Source organism: Mytilus californianus, unplaced genomic scaffold, assembly GCF_021869535.1.
Source record: "Mytilus californianus isolate M0D057914Y unplaced genomic scaffold, xbMytCali1.0.p SCAF_25, whole genome shotgun sequence".
NCBI classification, from domain to species: domain Eukaryota; kingdom Metazoa; phylum Mollusca; class Bivalvia; order Mytilida; family Mytilidae; genus Mytilus; species Mytilus californianus.
The window spans coordinates 3,994,930-4,008,405 of NW_026262674.1; the positions used below are offsets into that span (position 1 = coordinate 3,994,930).

At 36.2% G+C, this 13,476-nt stretch overlaps 1 protein-coding gene across 8 annotated transcripts in view; it reads left to right on the forward strand.

Moving 5' to 3' along the window:
- Positions 1-282: 282 nt before the first annotated feature.
- LOC127732569 (CUGBP Elav-like family member 4) overlaps positions 283-13,476 on the forward strand; it is a 146,681-nt gene continuing 133,487 nt past the window's right edge. For all 8 annotated transcript variants that reach the window (XR_007996315.1, XM_052241629.1, XM_052241630.1 and 5 more), the window contains exon 1: positions 283-609. Coding sequence is in view for 7 of the 8 variants with exons in the window: in XM_052241629.1 (XP_052097589.1) it covers positions 399-609 (211 nt within the window). In the remaining variant the exon portion in view is untranslated. The remainder of the gene's footprint in view (positions 610-13,476) is intronic.

The window sequence follows — 13,476 nt, forward strand, 5'->3', positions numbered from 1 at the left end:
ATGGCAGTTCTTATCTATAATTCAATAATGCTGCCAATTGTTCCTGGGTTTAACGGATTTTACCATTATTTCTGTTAAATATTGGTAAACTCTATGCAACAGTAATATCTGTGTAGTTTAGCAGTGTTAAATGACTGTTAGCTGCGGAGTATTGATCAAACAAAATTGTCGGAGGCATTGAAATCGATTACGTCTAGAAAATGGCGGGTAAGTGCTGTATGCAAATTGAATGTCAATTTCATTGACTGTTGTATAAAGTCCGAGACATTCCGATTGTAACGTTTGTAGTGCTCGTTCGTTTAGTTGGTGTAGTTTATAGGTGTTTTAATTAGTTTTGTTGTGTTTTTGTACATTGTATTTTTTCTACCCATTTGATCATTCCATCGTAGTTTTACAGTATGTCAACTTTGGTGAATGGCTTAAATGAACGTCATATAATTTCTAACGGACACTGTTCTCCGCCTGTTAAAGAGCAAGACGCTGTCAAATTATTTGTGGGACAAATTCCTAGAAACTTAGATGATAAGGATTTAAGACCTATTTTTGAAGAATTTGGACCAATTTACGAATTTACAGTTCTTCGAGATAGGTTTACTGGACTCCATAAAGGTAATGAAAATTTTCATTTAAATTGCAATTCTTTACATTTGTTTCTTTATATGTATTTTTTTAAATTTATTTGCATTATTACTTTCATTATTTGGACACAATTTTCATATTGGGACAGTGAGATGTAATCTTTTTTCTTAAAGGTAAAAGTTTTTATTTGGGGGAGATTACGCTTCTTTTTTTTTTACACTGACCAAAAATTACTGTTTCAGAAGAAAATATCACAAAATAATATCAGAATTACAAAAATTTCAAAAGCTTAATACTGCAACTTATCTTACTCACAAACTTCATAGGACGGTAAAAAGTTGATAACTGTTAGTAAAAGGAAAAAACCCGAGAATTTGGCGGGAATAGCTTTAAAACTATTTCCTAGTATTTCCGATATTTAAGCTACGAGTGTTTAGAATCTGTAGTATTTAATAAGATTATATATAGACATTCTTAGAACTGACAACCGATTGAACTTTTCAAACGAACTATTAAAATCGTTGATAAGCGGGCATGTTATAATTGAATTAGATATAAATTTTTAATTACCTATTAAAAGTGATTAAATAGAAGTTAATGGTTTCGACATGTTTATTTGCATTTGACAACTGTCGTTTATTCTGATATTCAGATACATATATTATAATGGCTACGAATTTGCATTGAATTTGACAATTTGACCATTATATCTGTTAAAATATTAGTCGACTATATAAAGCACTAATATTTGGGTGATTAGCGGTGTTGAATAACTGAAAGCAGGGACGATTCTAGCCATTTTTAAAAGAGGCGTTCCCACCATATGTCCCCATTCAAAAGCATTGATCGTAAAAAAAGGGGGGGTTCCCCCTCCCCCCCCCCCCCCCCCCCCCCCCCCCACCTGGATCCGCCACTGGATAGTTTCAATTTTTTGGCAGCAATCATATATTTTATTGTAACAAATTCAGTTAAAGATTAGCTGCATACTGATGCTGACAATTATTGAAAATTATTCTCAAATAACATATAGAATACTATCTTTTTTTTTATTACTGGTTATAAAATAAGGGACTTTCGGAACATTGCGGACAGCATCGTAAACACTATCATATATTTTCGTGTTTTTTTTACATATTTGTGACATTCCAGAAATACAGGTTTACCTGGATTTCTAATATTAACAAACAGGGCCCTTCACTAGAATGCTTGACTATAGTGTAGTAAATATGCTACATCGATTGTGCAATATTTTGTTGAATAAAAAAAAAATAAAAAAAACTTTTGACATTCCAACAACTTAACACATTTGAATTTCACGTAAAGTTGTCCCACACTGTTGCAGTCATTTCTCCTTTTCTCTCTACAATACTTTATTGACCCTTTTCCTCCAAGTGTCTACCAATGTCATGTCTAACTGAATATAAATTTGGAATGTAAGACGTTGTTGTCTGCAGAATATCCGGTTCCGTGACCTGCTCTCATCTCTGTATAGTACACGTGATTTCGGTTGTGTTCATTTGTATTTGTGTGTGAATTGTTATACCTGAATATTAAGTGAATGAATAATTTGTATACGGATTCCATTCTACTACCATAGTTTACTACCAGCACAGTAAAGTGCAGTCCCGTATACGATCTATGATGATAAGGTTGTAATTGATTGAAATGTGATATATAATTGATACTTTGTATATTACAGCATGATTCTGAATTACAATATTATTTGCTGTTTTTGGATGTATCAGCTTATCGTAATTTTAAGTGCAATGAAGCCATAATAATTTTTCAATAATCAATTAACTTAAGCTTTTTAATATTTCATACTGTAACTCTATTCCATAAATGGATTTTTGTTTCATTAGTAAATCCTTTTAAGGATGTTCGCTGCTCTGCTTCAAAATAACAAGCTTTTTTGTTATAAATTGATAGTATATGAATAATGGATCTTAAAAAAGCAGAAAAAAAATGAAAGGTGCATGTCCTTGTATTTGAGATATATAAGCAAGCCATTGCAAAATTGACGTGAAATGATTCTCTCTAGCCTTTCCATATATTTAACATTGGCACCTTTTTTCTATCAAAAACTATAAAAAAATAACAACGATTTTTTAAGATTTTGAAAAATGGCGTTTAAGATTATGAAAATAAAAGTAGGGGTTAGCGGGCAAAAGATTTGAAGGCACTATATGGATAAAATCAGAGGATTCCGAATATCTGATAAAAAGTCAAAAACAAGACTAGCGAACATCCTTCATTCCTTAAAGATGTACTAGAATTAAATTTATTTGAATTCCTCATTTACGATGTAGCTATATTTAATTTTCAATGATACATTTAGCATCACAAATTAGGATAGAATAACACTCGTTTATTTACACTAGCGAATCCTCTCATAATGATGTTTGCATATTGTTCTTTAGTTATTTATTAATTATTTTGCCCCTTTGTCTCCAGTTTACGAATATGGTGGATTGTTGTAAAATGTAGTTTCAAATATACAGATCCTTTCATTTTTATATATTGCTCGACTTTTTATCGGACTTCACAAAATGGCAAAGTAAAATTGAGAATGGAAATGGGGAATGTGTCAAAGAGACAACAACCCGACCAAAGAGCAGAAAACAGCCGAAGGCCACCAATGGGTCTTCAATACAGCGAGAAAATCCCGCACCCGGAGGTAGACTAGATAAACCCTTTCAAAGAGAAGACTTTAATAATTAGCTTACCTAGTACAACAAATTCTAACTAAAATATTTGTAACTTTGCTTGTCTTTCCAGTTAAAATTACTAGTCTTTCTAGTTATTGTACTGGTCAGTCATTATACTTAACTTAATACAAACGTTGAAGAGCTGACAAATACCAATCAAAGTACTGAAGTACTGAACATCGGATGACCACAAGTTCTTGAGGATGGTCAAAAGCACTTGTCTCAGAAAAAAAACAACATATCTCTTTACCTGAAACTGAGGTTAATGTACAGAGATATATTTTTTTCTAGACAAGTGCGTGCGAGTATGATGAATAAATGACAGGAAATTCAACTTCACCGTAATAACTATTATATTGTAGTGATACAAATCAGTATACACTGATTTGTTGTTGTATATTATATTAAAATAACAGTTACATATATATATGATTTGCATCCGTTTGTATATCATTCTATTCTACTGTCAGTCTAATAATAGTGCAATGCAAGTGCATGGTGGACACTTTTCTGTAAAAATTCGATTTTTCTAAGATTGGATACGAGTAGGCATTCATATTTTCCCGCAAAAACAATTACAGAGTTACCGGTCCTGTCGCAAAACGTTCTTTGAGATATTCTTCCGCATGCTTTAACACAATTTTTCGGTACGTGTGCATTGATATTATCAATGATTTTTTACTTATATATATATATCTAACTACAAAACATTTTCACATTATTAATTTATGTTGTAAACAAAAATATTTTTATCAGTATTCATTGAAGAGATGTATTTATATCAAATGACAAGGAATGTTATTTTGCACTCGTTTATGTGCGCTATTTATCATGTTTATAGATCGGTTACAAACCCAAAACTAATTTACATAATGGAAATCTAGGCGATAGCAATACATCGGAGTGACCTCAAGGTCATCGCGATGTAAAAAGGAATCGAAGCTTTGCGCTAGTATATTCTCGAATTCAAAATGCTTTATAAAATGTATAAATCAAAGAAATAAAAGGAAGCAACTTGTTGTACGTTTGTTTTCTTATTTGTACCAGTGTCTTAGAATCAATAGCAATATTACAAGTAGAAATTCTAAAATATCTATTTTTGCTGATATCCGACATATTAATTTGGTGTAATCAGCCAGTCTTATAATTTATAGATCTATGCCTATATCATTTGACAAGTGTTGAATAATACATTATCATAGAGGGGGTGAAGGTTGGGTGTAGATTTCACTTTCTTATATATGCCGGGTCGATGTGGCTGGTAAAGGTGTCAGACCACCAATTCAAAATCCCTATCTATTCAACCAAATTTTTCAATTTTCACAGCATTCTAAATATTTTACCTTAAGTTTAACTTCATAGAAACCAGGTATATCCTGAATTGAACATGTATCACCTTTCTACATAGTAAAATACCAACGTTCCGAAGTTAATTACTACTAAAAATAACCCTTGATTTTCTGGAAATCGTAAATAAGTATAGTATAGAGCGCATTAATCTGAAATTTTTAATGCAACATCATGGCTCAAAATGGTCCAAATATATTTCTCTTTCACCAACAGTTTCATTTCTTCAAATTTGTTGGTTAGTTCAAGTAAACAATGACATCAAAAGCACTATGTTTTGTCATAGAAGGGCTACTTTTACATACGTTCTAAATTGGAGTGGGTAAATTGGTGGTCTGACACCTAAAGGCAGGACGCCAATCCGCGGTGACAAGACGGCCGAAGAAAACAAATAAAGAGACAGAAGTAGTTTTCGACCTTTTATTAATATAAATAATATTATATAATATAGACGTATATAATGAAATTAAAACTTTGATGTGACGGCATGGTAAGTAAAATTATCATCCTTACGACAGACAAAAAATAGGTGATCTTCAAGGTATACCATCAACTTGCCAGTATGCATCATGTACTGCGTTACAACCCTAGATAAAGCCGACAAGGAAAGACATTACTTGACAATCGAAAGCTATATTAATATATAGCCTAGTTGGTCGAGTGGTCTAGGACGCCGGAGGCAGTTGAGGCGACGTTGCCACGATGTCTCAGATGCTGGGGTTCGAATCCGGCTGAGGGAAGAACAAAAATTTGCAAACTCAGATTTTACATTGAAGGGCTAAATTTGAGACGAAGTATAAGCAAAATATTGTGTAAGCCCTGTATATCCACAGATTTTCCGATGGCGAACGTCCGTCGTAAAATTGTCACATATTTAGACGTTCTGTGTATAGATGTGGTATGAATTTCAATGGGACAAATATTCAACAGAGTACAAATAACATGGATTTAAGCAAAGCTATAAAAGGCCCGACATGACATGAAGTGAAACAGTTCCTCGAAAAACCAACGGTCTGATTTATGACAGAACATTAAACGAAATTAGGACAAGTATGACAGACAACAAACAAAGATAATCACTGAATTACAGGATCCTGATGAAGCACAGGCACATATAGAATGCGGTGTAAGCGCTAACATCCCCCCTCGGAGGTTCCCCTAACCTAGGACAGTGGTGTAACAGCACATCATAAGAACAATTAACTGTACATTATATGCGATGGTAAATTGGGTTTAACTTCTCGAATGGTTATAAAAGGTAAGAATTTTATATTGTTTTTATTATACTGAATTTCATTGGTTAGCACCAATTTGACTTGAAGAGTTACACATCGATAAATTCTCGTCGCCAAGGAAACAAATAAGACGTCTTGCGAGCGAATTCTGAAGAAATCAGACAAATATAATGTTTGTCTATATTTAAAGTATTTCTGGTGCATTTATCCAATTAAGATGAATGGCTTTTACCGGTTATCCGTTTCGGCCGTTGGTAATATCGTTAGTAAATGAACTCAAAGTCAATATTCCTCAGCTTAATCACAAATGACTACTAGTTTAACCTCTTTTTGCTCCTCAACATCGCTTTTTATTTGGTCTAATAATTCTTTTGATTCAAGCGTAACTGATGAGTCTTTTGCAGACCAAACTCACGTCTGACGTACAAAATTTTAATCCCCTAGCAGCCAGTATCCTTTCCCAAACACATTTACAATTTTTTTTAATTATCTTAGTTGAATTAAACTATGGTTGAAACTTGTTTATGCAAAGTTGACCTTAGACCGGTTTGACTGTTCTGTTTAAGTTTTTTAGTGATATGTTTTTTTTTCAAAAACTATATGGATTAGTTCCTGTTACTGAATAAAAAGCGTTGTGTACTCTTTTTTATAATTTCTGGTGAAAAGCACATAATGCCCATATTGCAGGAACATTGTTAGCATTCTCCATTGTTTCAATATTAAGAATTCGTTTTAGTTTATCTAATACAGCGAAACTTTACCAACACGTGTATATGTTCCGGACCATATGAGTATTTGGACCATACCCGTATGGTCTTGACCATCTGCGTATATACTCATATGGTCCGGGTAATTGACACGATGAACGTTGAAAAGGTGTCACATAAATTAAGAGTTTCTAAACATAAAATTTCAATCATATTGTAGTCTTTTTTACATGATTAATTTAATAGAGTAAATTTTTCTTACAAGTAAGAATTATAGTAAAATAATTTTAAAATGGTCATTATCGATTTGTCCATACGAAACGCAATATGTCGACTTTGGAAAATTACTTCAAGAAATAGCTAAATGAACTTTTAAACAATAAGTAAATTGTTTAACTCACAAGCACTTTGGTCATTGAACCCTTTTTCTTTTCTTTTTAAAATTTATTTTGGTGTTTAAATTTGTTTTTATTAAATTATAATTATAATTTCTTAAAAATTTCTTATTGTTTTTAGTAAAATGTGTTCTTGCTCCATTCATACGATCTTACAATGACAGTAAGATCGTATGAATGGGAGCAAGAACACATAAATTTAATGAAAATAAGTAGAAATAAGAAGAAATTTTGTTTCTGAAGTGATAATTTAAACACTAAGAAAACAGAAAAAAAACATGCCCCAAACGCATGTGGTTTCACTGACGGACGAATGTCGGCAGTGTAAAGGCGATTGAATTAACTCTTAGCGAATGCAAGATAACAGATACACCAAGATTTAGACATTGTGTTAAAGATAAAAGAATTCAGATAGTAACTTATGCAGTTATTTGTTCAGAGAGTGAGCTGTGTGTTCCTGCAAAGAAAGATAGAATTATTAAAAAAATATACCTATATGGTCTAAATACTCTATGGTCCGGTCCGTTAATAACCAAACGAGTATAATACTCACATGGCCCAAATACTCATATTGTCCGGAACATATATAAATAATATACCAATTACAGAGACAGAGCTGACGCCAAATTTAGGGCAGTTCAAAAATAGGATGCGGGCAAAAAACATAACAATGCTTATTTAAGTTTTAAAAATCTGCTTCCATCGGAAGTGTCGAATAGTCTTATCAAGATAGTTCTTGTTTTTTTTAACTTTTTAACTACATGTATCTGTCATCTGATATAACTGTATTTTATCCCATTTATTTTTTGTAAGCTTATAACTTGTAACAATCACTGCAGAGTTTGCAATAATTCCAATGTTGTATCGATTATCTAAGTACAATCCAGACATAACAATTGTTTAATGGCAAAATATAATATCAAGAAACCAAAGTTACAACACCTTTAGTGTAAGTTCCGTACGTGGATTTGGCTGTTATTTTAGGCCCCTTTATCATATATCTCCTTAAGTATTCAAGCTCGACGTTAAGTTATCAGAATCAGCTATGAATTAAATTTTCATGGACAAAAAAAAATCCTAAAGAAATAAAGAGCAACACATACAGCGTTGACTTCATAAACTGTAACAACGCATTAAAGTCTGTCATGAATAGTGAAATGCGTCCATGCAGCTGTAAATGTTATTTGAACATTCCGTGTTTCAAATTTTAATGCAATTGCAATTGTAAGGAGGCAACTAAATGATATTCAGGTGGGGGAGGAGGAGGACTTTTTCCGGATTGATCATTCATTTAAATCTGTCGCTTGCTACGCATGCTTGCTTATTTTCGGTTTTGTACACATTTTTATCCTCAACTGTCCTGCATTTTATGTTGCAGAATATTCATTTTCATCCTGTCTTGTGCAGTCATTTTCAGTTTTAACCAGGACAAGTTATTCATTTCTAACCGCCCCCCCCCCCCCTCCTCTTCTCCACGAAAATCAAATGGTCGTCCCCTAACTTTCTTGTTCAGAATACTCATAGTTGAGTGTCATCTTTTACATTATCCAGTCTAAGTTAGCAAATGTACATTTTTATATCCCAACAAAAAGATAGTAACTTTAATTTCTTACTAAAATGCAAAGAAACATCACGATTTCATCATTATATCTGACAATGCAACTTATTTTAACGGAGACAAACACTTAGACTTTTTTTCATCTTTGCGGTCGTCTGCTGATAATTCGTAGACATTACCACAGATACAATCCATATCGGTGCGACAGAACTTCCCACTCTAATCTTTGATACATTATATATGAAGTAGCAGCCATATGTCGGTTTAATAAATGTGTACATCGCTTTTACGCGTAAAACAGAGGCTTTAGAAATCGCAATGATTTATATCGCATTTTCCGCACATTTTTCAACCATCGCAATAATAAATGCACGTAAAAGTATGTGAATTTACAGTACAGGTATATGCAGACTGAATTTATTGTTCATGTGGTATACTCTAATCTTAACCTTAGATTCTGAATATTTTTCCTTTTTTCCTCTTTTATTGTTCCTCATACTCATATGGTTGTCGATTGTTGATGTGGTTCATAAGTGTTTCTCGTTTCTCGTTTTTAATATAGATTAGACCGTTGGTTTTCCTGTTTGAATGGTTTTACACTAGTCATTTTTGGGGCCCTTTATAGCTTGCTGTTCGGTGTGAGCCAAGGCTCCGTGTTAATACATTATACTTTGACCTATAATTGTTTACTTTTATATATTGTGCCTTGGATGGAGAGTTGTCTCATTGGCACTCATACCACATCTTCTTATATTTATCAATTGTGACATCATTGAATGCGATGTATCAATGTATCAATGTATTTTTTACTTACAATGAGCAACACGACGGGTGCAGCTAAAGGAGCAAGATCTGATCAACCTTCCGGAGCACCTTAGATCATACTTGTTTTTTTATGTTGCAAAAAGTATTTGGTTTTCTGTGTGGTGTTTTGTGAATCATGGTTATGTATTAACGTCGTTTTCCTTTTTGGCCACGGTGTTTTTTTTTTTGGCTTGTGATTTTTAATGTCAATTTGGTATTTATTGTATGCCTCGTTTTGTAAACCACTGAAATGACAATGAAGGAGAATGACCTCATAGACTTCAGATAGCCTCGACTTTTAAACTTTTATTTTGTTTTTACTAATGATTGACTCCATATTTTCTAAGAATAATTTCATGATAAAAAAAGTGAAAATTTCATGCAATTTCTATTTGGATATGATGAATTCACTCAGTGTACGGCAATTTCTCAGTGTACGGGAAGAACAGTCAGAGCTTGAAGGAACAAAACAATACTATTTTATAGCCACCAAACCTGTTTATGGATCTGTATGGTGGAGAATGCAGGTCGGTGGTCTCACTTTGTCGATGCCCGGTAGGTAATGCAGGTCGGTGGTCTTATCTTGTCAATACACGATGGAGAATGCAAGTCGGTGGTCTAATCAATGCAAGATAGGTAATGTTGGTTGGTAGTCTTACCCTGTGGATGCACGGTAGGTAATGCAGGTCGATGGTGTTATTTTGTCGATGCGCGGTGGGTAATGCAGGTCGTTAGTCTTACCTTGTCGATGCACGGTGGGTAATGCAGGTCGATGGTCTTACCCTGTGGATGTGCGGTGGGTAATGCAGGTCGATGGTCTTACCCTGTGGATGTGCGGTGGGTAATGCAGGTCGATGTTCTTACCCTGTCGATGCACGGTGGGTAATGCAGGTCGATGATCTTATCCTTTCGATGCACGGTGGGTAATGCTGGTCGTTAGTCTTACCCTGTCGATGCACGGTGGGTAATACAGATTGATGGCCTTACCCTGTCGATGCACGGAGGGTAATGCATGCCGATGGTCTAATCCTTTCGATGCACGGTGGGTAATGTAGGTCGCCAGTCTTACCCTGTCGATAAAAGGTGGATAAGGCAGGTCGATAGTCTTACCCTGTCGATCCACGGTGGGTAATGCAGGTAGGTGGTCCATACCTGTAAATGCACGGTAGGTAATACAGGTCGGTGGTCTTACCCTCTCGATGCTCGATGGGTAATGCAGGTCGATGGTCTTACACTGACGATGCACGGTGGGTAATGCAGGTCGGTGGTCTTACCCTGTCGATGCACGATGGGTAATGCAGGTTGATGGTCTTACCCTGTCGATGCACGGTGGGTAATGCAGGTCGATGGCATTGCCCTGTTGATGCACGGTGGGTAATGCAGGTCGATGGTCTTACCCTGGCGATGCACGGTGGGTAATACAGGTCGATGGTATTACCCTGTCGATGCACGGTTGGTAATGCAAGTCGATTATCTTACCCTGTCGATACAAGGTTGGTATTGCAGGTCGATGGTCTTACCCTGTCGATGCACGGTGGGTAATTCTGGTTGGTGGTCTTACCCTGTCGATGCACTAAGGGTGATGTAGGTCGGTGGTCTTAACCTGTTGACTCACGTTGGGTATTGCAGGTCGGTGATCTTACACCTTCGATGCAAGGTGGGTAATGCAGGTTGGTGATCTCACCCTGTTGATGTACGTTGGGTAATGCAGGTCTGTGGTCTTACCCTGTCGATGTACGGTGAGTAATGAAGGTCGGTGGTGTTATTTTGTCGATGCCCGGTGGGTAATGCAGGTCGTTAGTCTTACCTTGTCTATGCACGGTGAGTAATGCAGGTCTGTCATGCATCTTGTCGATGCAAGGTGGGTAATGCAGGTCGATGGTCTTACCCTGTGGATGTGCGGTGGGTAATGCAGGTCGATGGTCTTACCCTGTCGCTGCACGGTTGGTAATGCAGGTCGATGATCTTATCCTTTCGATGCACGGTGGGTAATGCTGGTCGTTAGTCTCACCCTGTCGATGCGCGATGGGTAATACAGATTGATGGCCTTACCCTGTCGATGCACGGAGGGTAATGCATGCCGATAGTCTAATCCTTTCGATGCACGGTGGGTAATGTAGGTCGCCAGTCTTACCTTGTCGATAAAAAGTGGGTAATACAGGTCGATAGTCTTACCCTGTCGATACACGGTGGGTAATGCAGGTCGGTGGTCCATACCTGTAAATGCACGGTTGGTAATGCAGGTCGGTGGTCTTACCCTCTCGAAGCTCGATGGGTAATGCAGGTCGATGGTCTTACACTGACGATGCACGGTGGGTAATGCAGGTCGGTGGTCTTACCCTGTCGATGCACGATAGGTAATGCAGGTTGATGGTCTTACCCTGTCGATGCACGGTGGGTAATGCAGGTCGATGGTCTTACCCTGTCGATGCACGGTGGGTAATGCAGGTCGATGGTCTTACCCTGTTGATGCACGATGGGTAATGCAGGTCGATGGCATTACCCTGTCGATGCACGGTGGGTAATGCAGGTCGATAATCTTACCATGTCGATGCACGGTGGGTAATGCAGGTCGATGGTCTTACCCTGTCGATGCACGGTGGGTAATACAGGTCGATGGTATTACCCTGTCGATGCACGGTTGGTAATGCAGGTCGATTATCTTACCCTGTCGATGCAAGGTTGGTATTGCAGGTCGATGGTCTTACCCTGTCGATGCACGGTGGGTAATTCTGATTGGTGGTCTTACCCTGTCGATGCACTGAGGGTGATGTAGGTCGGTGGTCTTAACCTGTTGACTCACGTTGGGTATTGCAGGTCGGTGATCTTACACTGTCGATGCAAGGTGGGTAATGCAGGTTGGTGATCTCACCCTGTTGATGCACGTTGGGTAATGCAGGTCTGTGGTCTTACCCTGTCGATGCACGGTGAGTAATGAAGGTCGGTGGATTTACCCTATCGATGCACCTGACCAATTTGAAATGTCCTCTCTAGAAAACACAAGTTTAACGATTGTGAATTGTATAAATGATGAGATCATCTTTAAATGGGAAATCACATTTCATGTTTTATTGGATAGACCACAATTAACAAATATGATTTCTGAATAATAGATTTTCAAATTACATCTCCTCTTAAATTAAGGCTTAATCTGTCTATGTTGAAAAGATTGATGTCTTGGAAACACTATATAATACCTTCGATATTTAGTAATTTTTTTATGTATCGTGATATATTGTGTCGAGCATACACATAAACTTCAAACACGATGCAACAACCTTGTTTTCAACTCAACCTTTTAGAAAATCAAAGAAAGAATTAAATTAGTATCGACAAGAACAAAGTACACTTTTGTCGGTCATTTTACGTTTAAATCCTATTGCAATCAATTCAGCTTAAAAAATGACACTCCTATAATAGCTTTGTGGTTTTTAGTGTTGATTGATATTAAAATACAACAAAAATGTGAAAAATACATGTAAAGAGGAGGGTTAAGTACTACCGTCTTAAACATATAAAATAAGTTTAATGGGGTTGCAGAGTGGCTGTTATTGACATTTGGCATATAAATTAAGAGCCTCTAGTTTTCAATGCAGACATTTTTGTAAACCATTTTATACAGAATCGTCATGGCAAATACCTGGGCTGCTACATCGCAAGATTTGAGTAGTTCGATATAGTTAGAAAAAAAAAGATTTGAGGGAACACATAAACAACATCGCAAGGGAAGACAACCTTCAAATTCATCAACGAGCATGCTTAAAAGACAATTAATAGAAAAAGCCATGGCAGTATTGGACCACTATCAGTAAAATCACATACGTTGTAGATACAATAAAAAAGTACAAAGATAACAAATGGAATAAGCCATGGCAGTATGGGACAGATATCAGTAAAACCACATAGATACAATAAAAAAGGTACAAAGACAACAAATGGGATAAGCCATGGCAGTATGTGAAATATATCAGTAAAACCACATAGATACAATAAAAAAGGTACAAAGACATTCAAGCTGTGACCAGAAGTCATAGAAATAGATCACGAGACAGCATCATGATAAGTGATGTAGGATGGATGAAATAGTCTACAAACAAAGTGTAAAGGAACAGACGTGTCATGTGCTACAAAATAACAAATGAC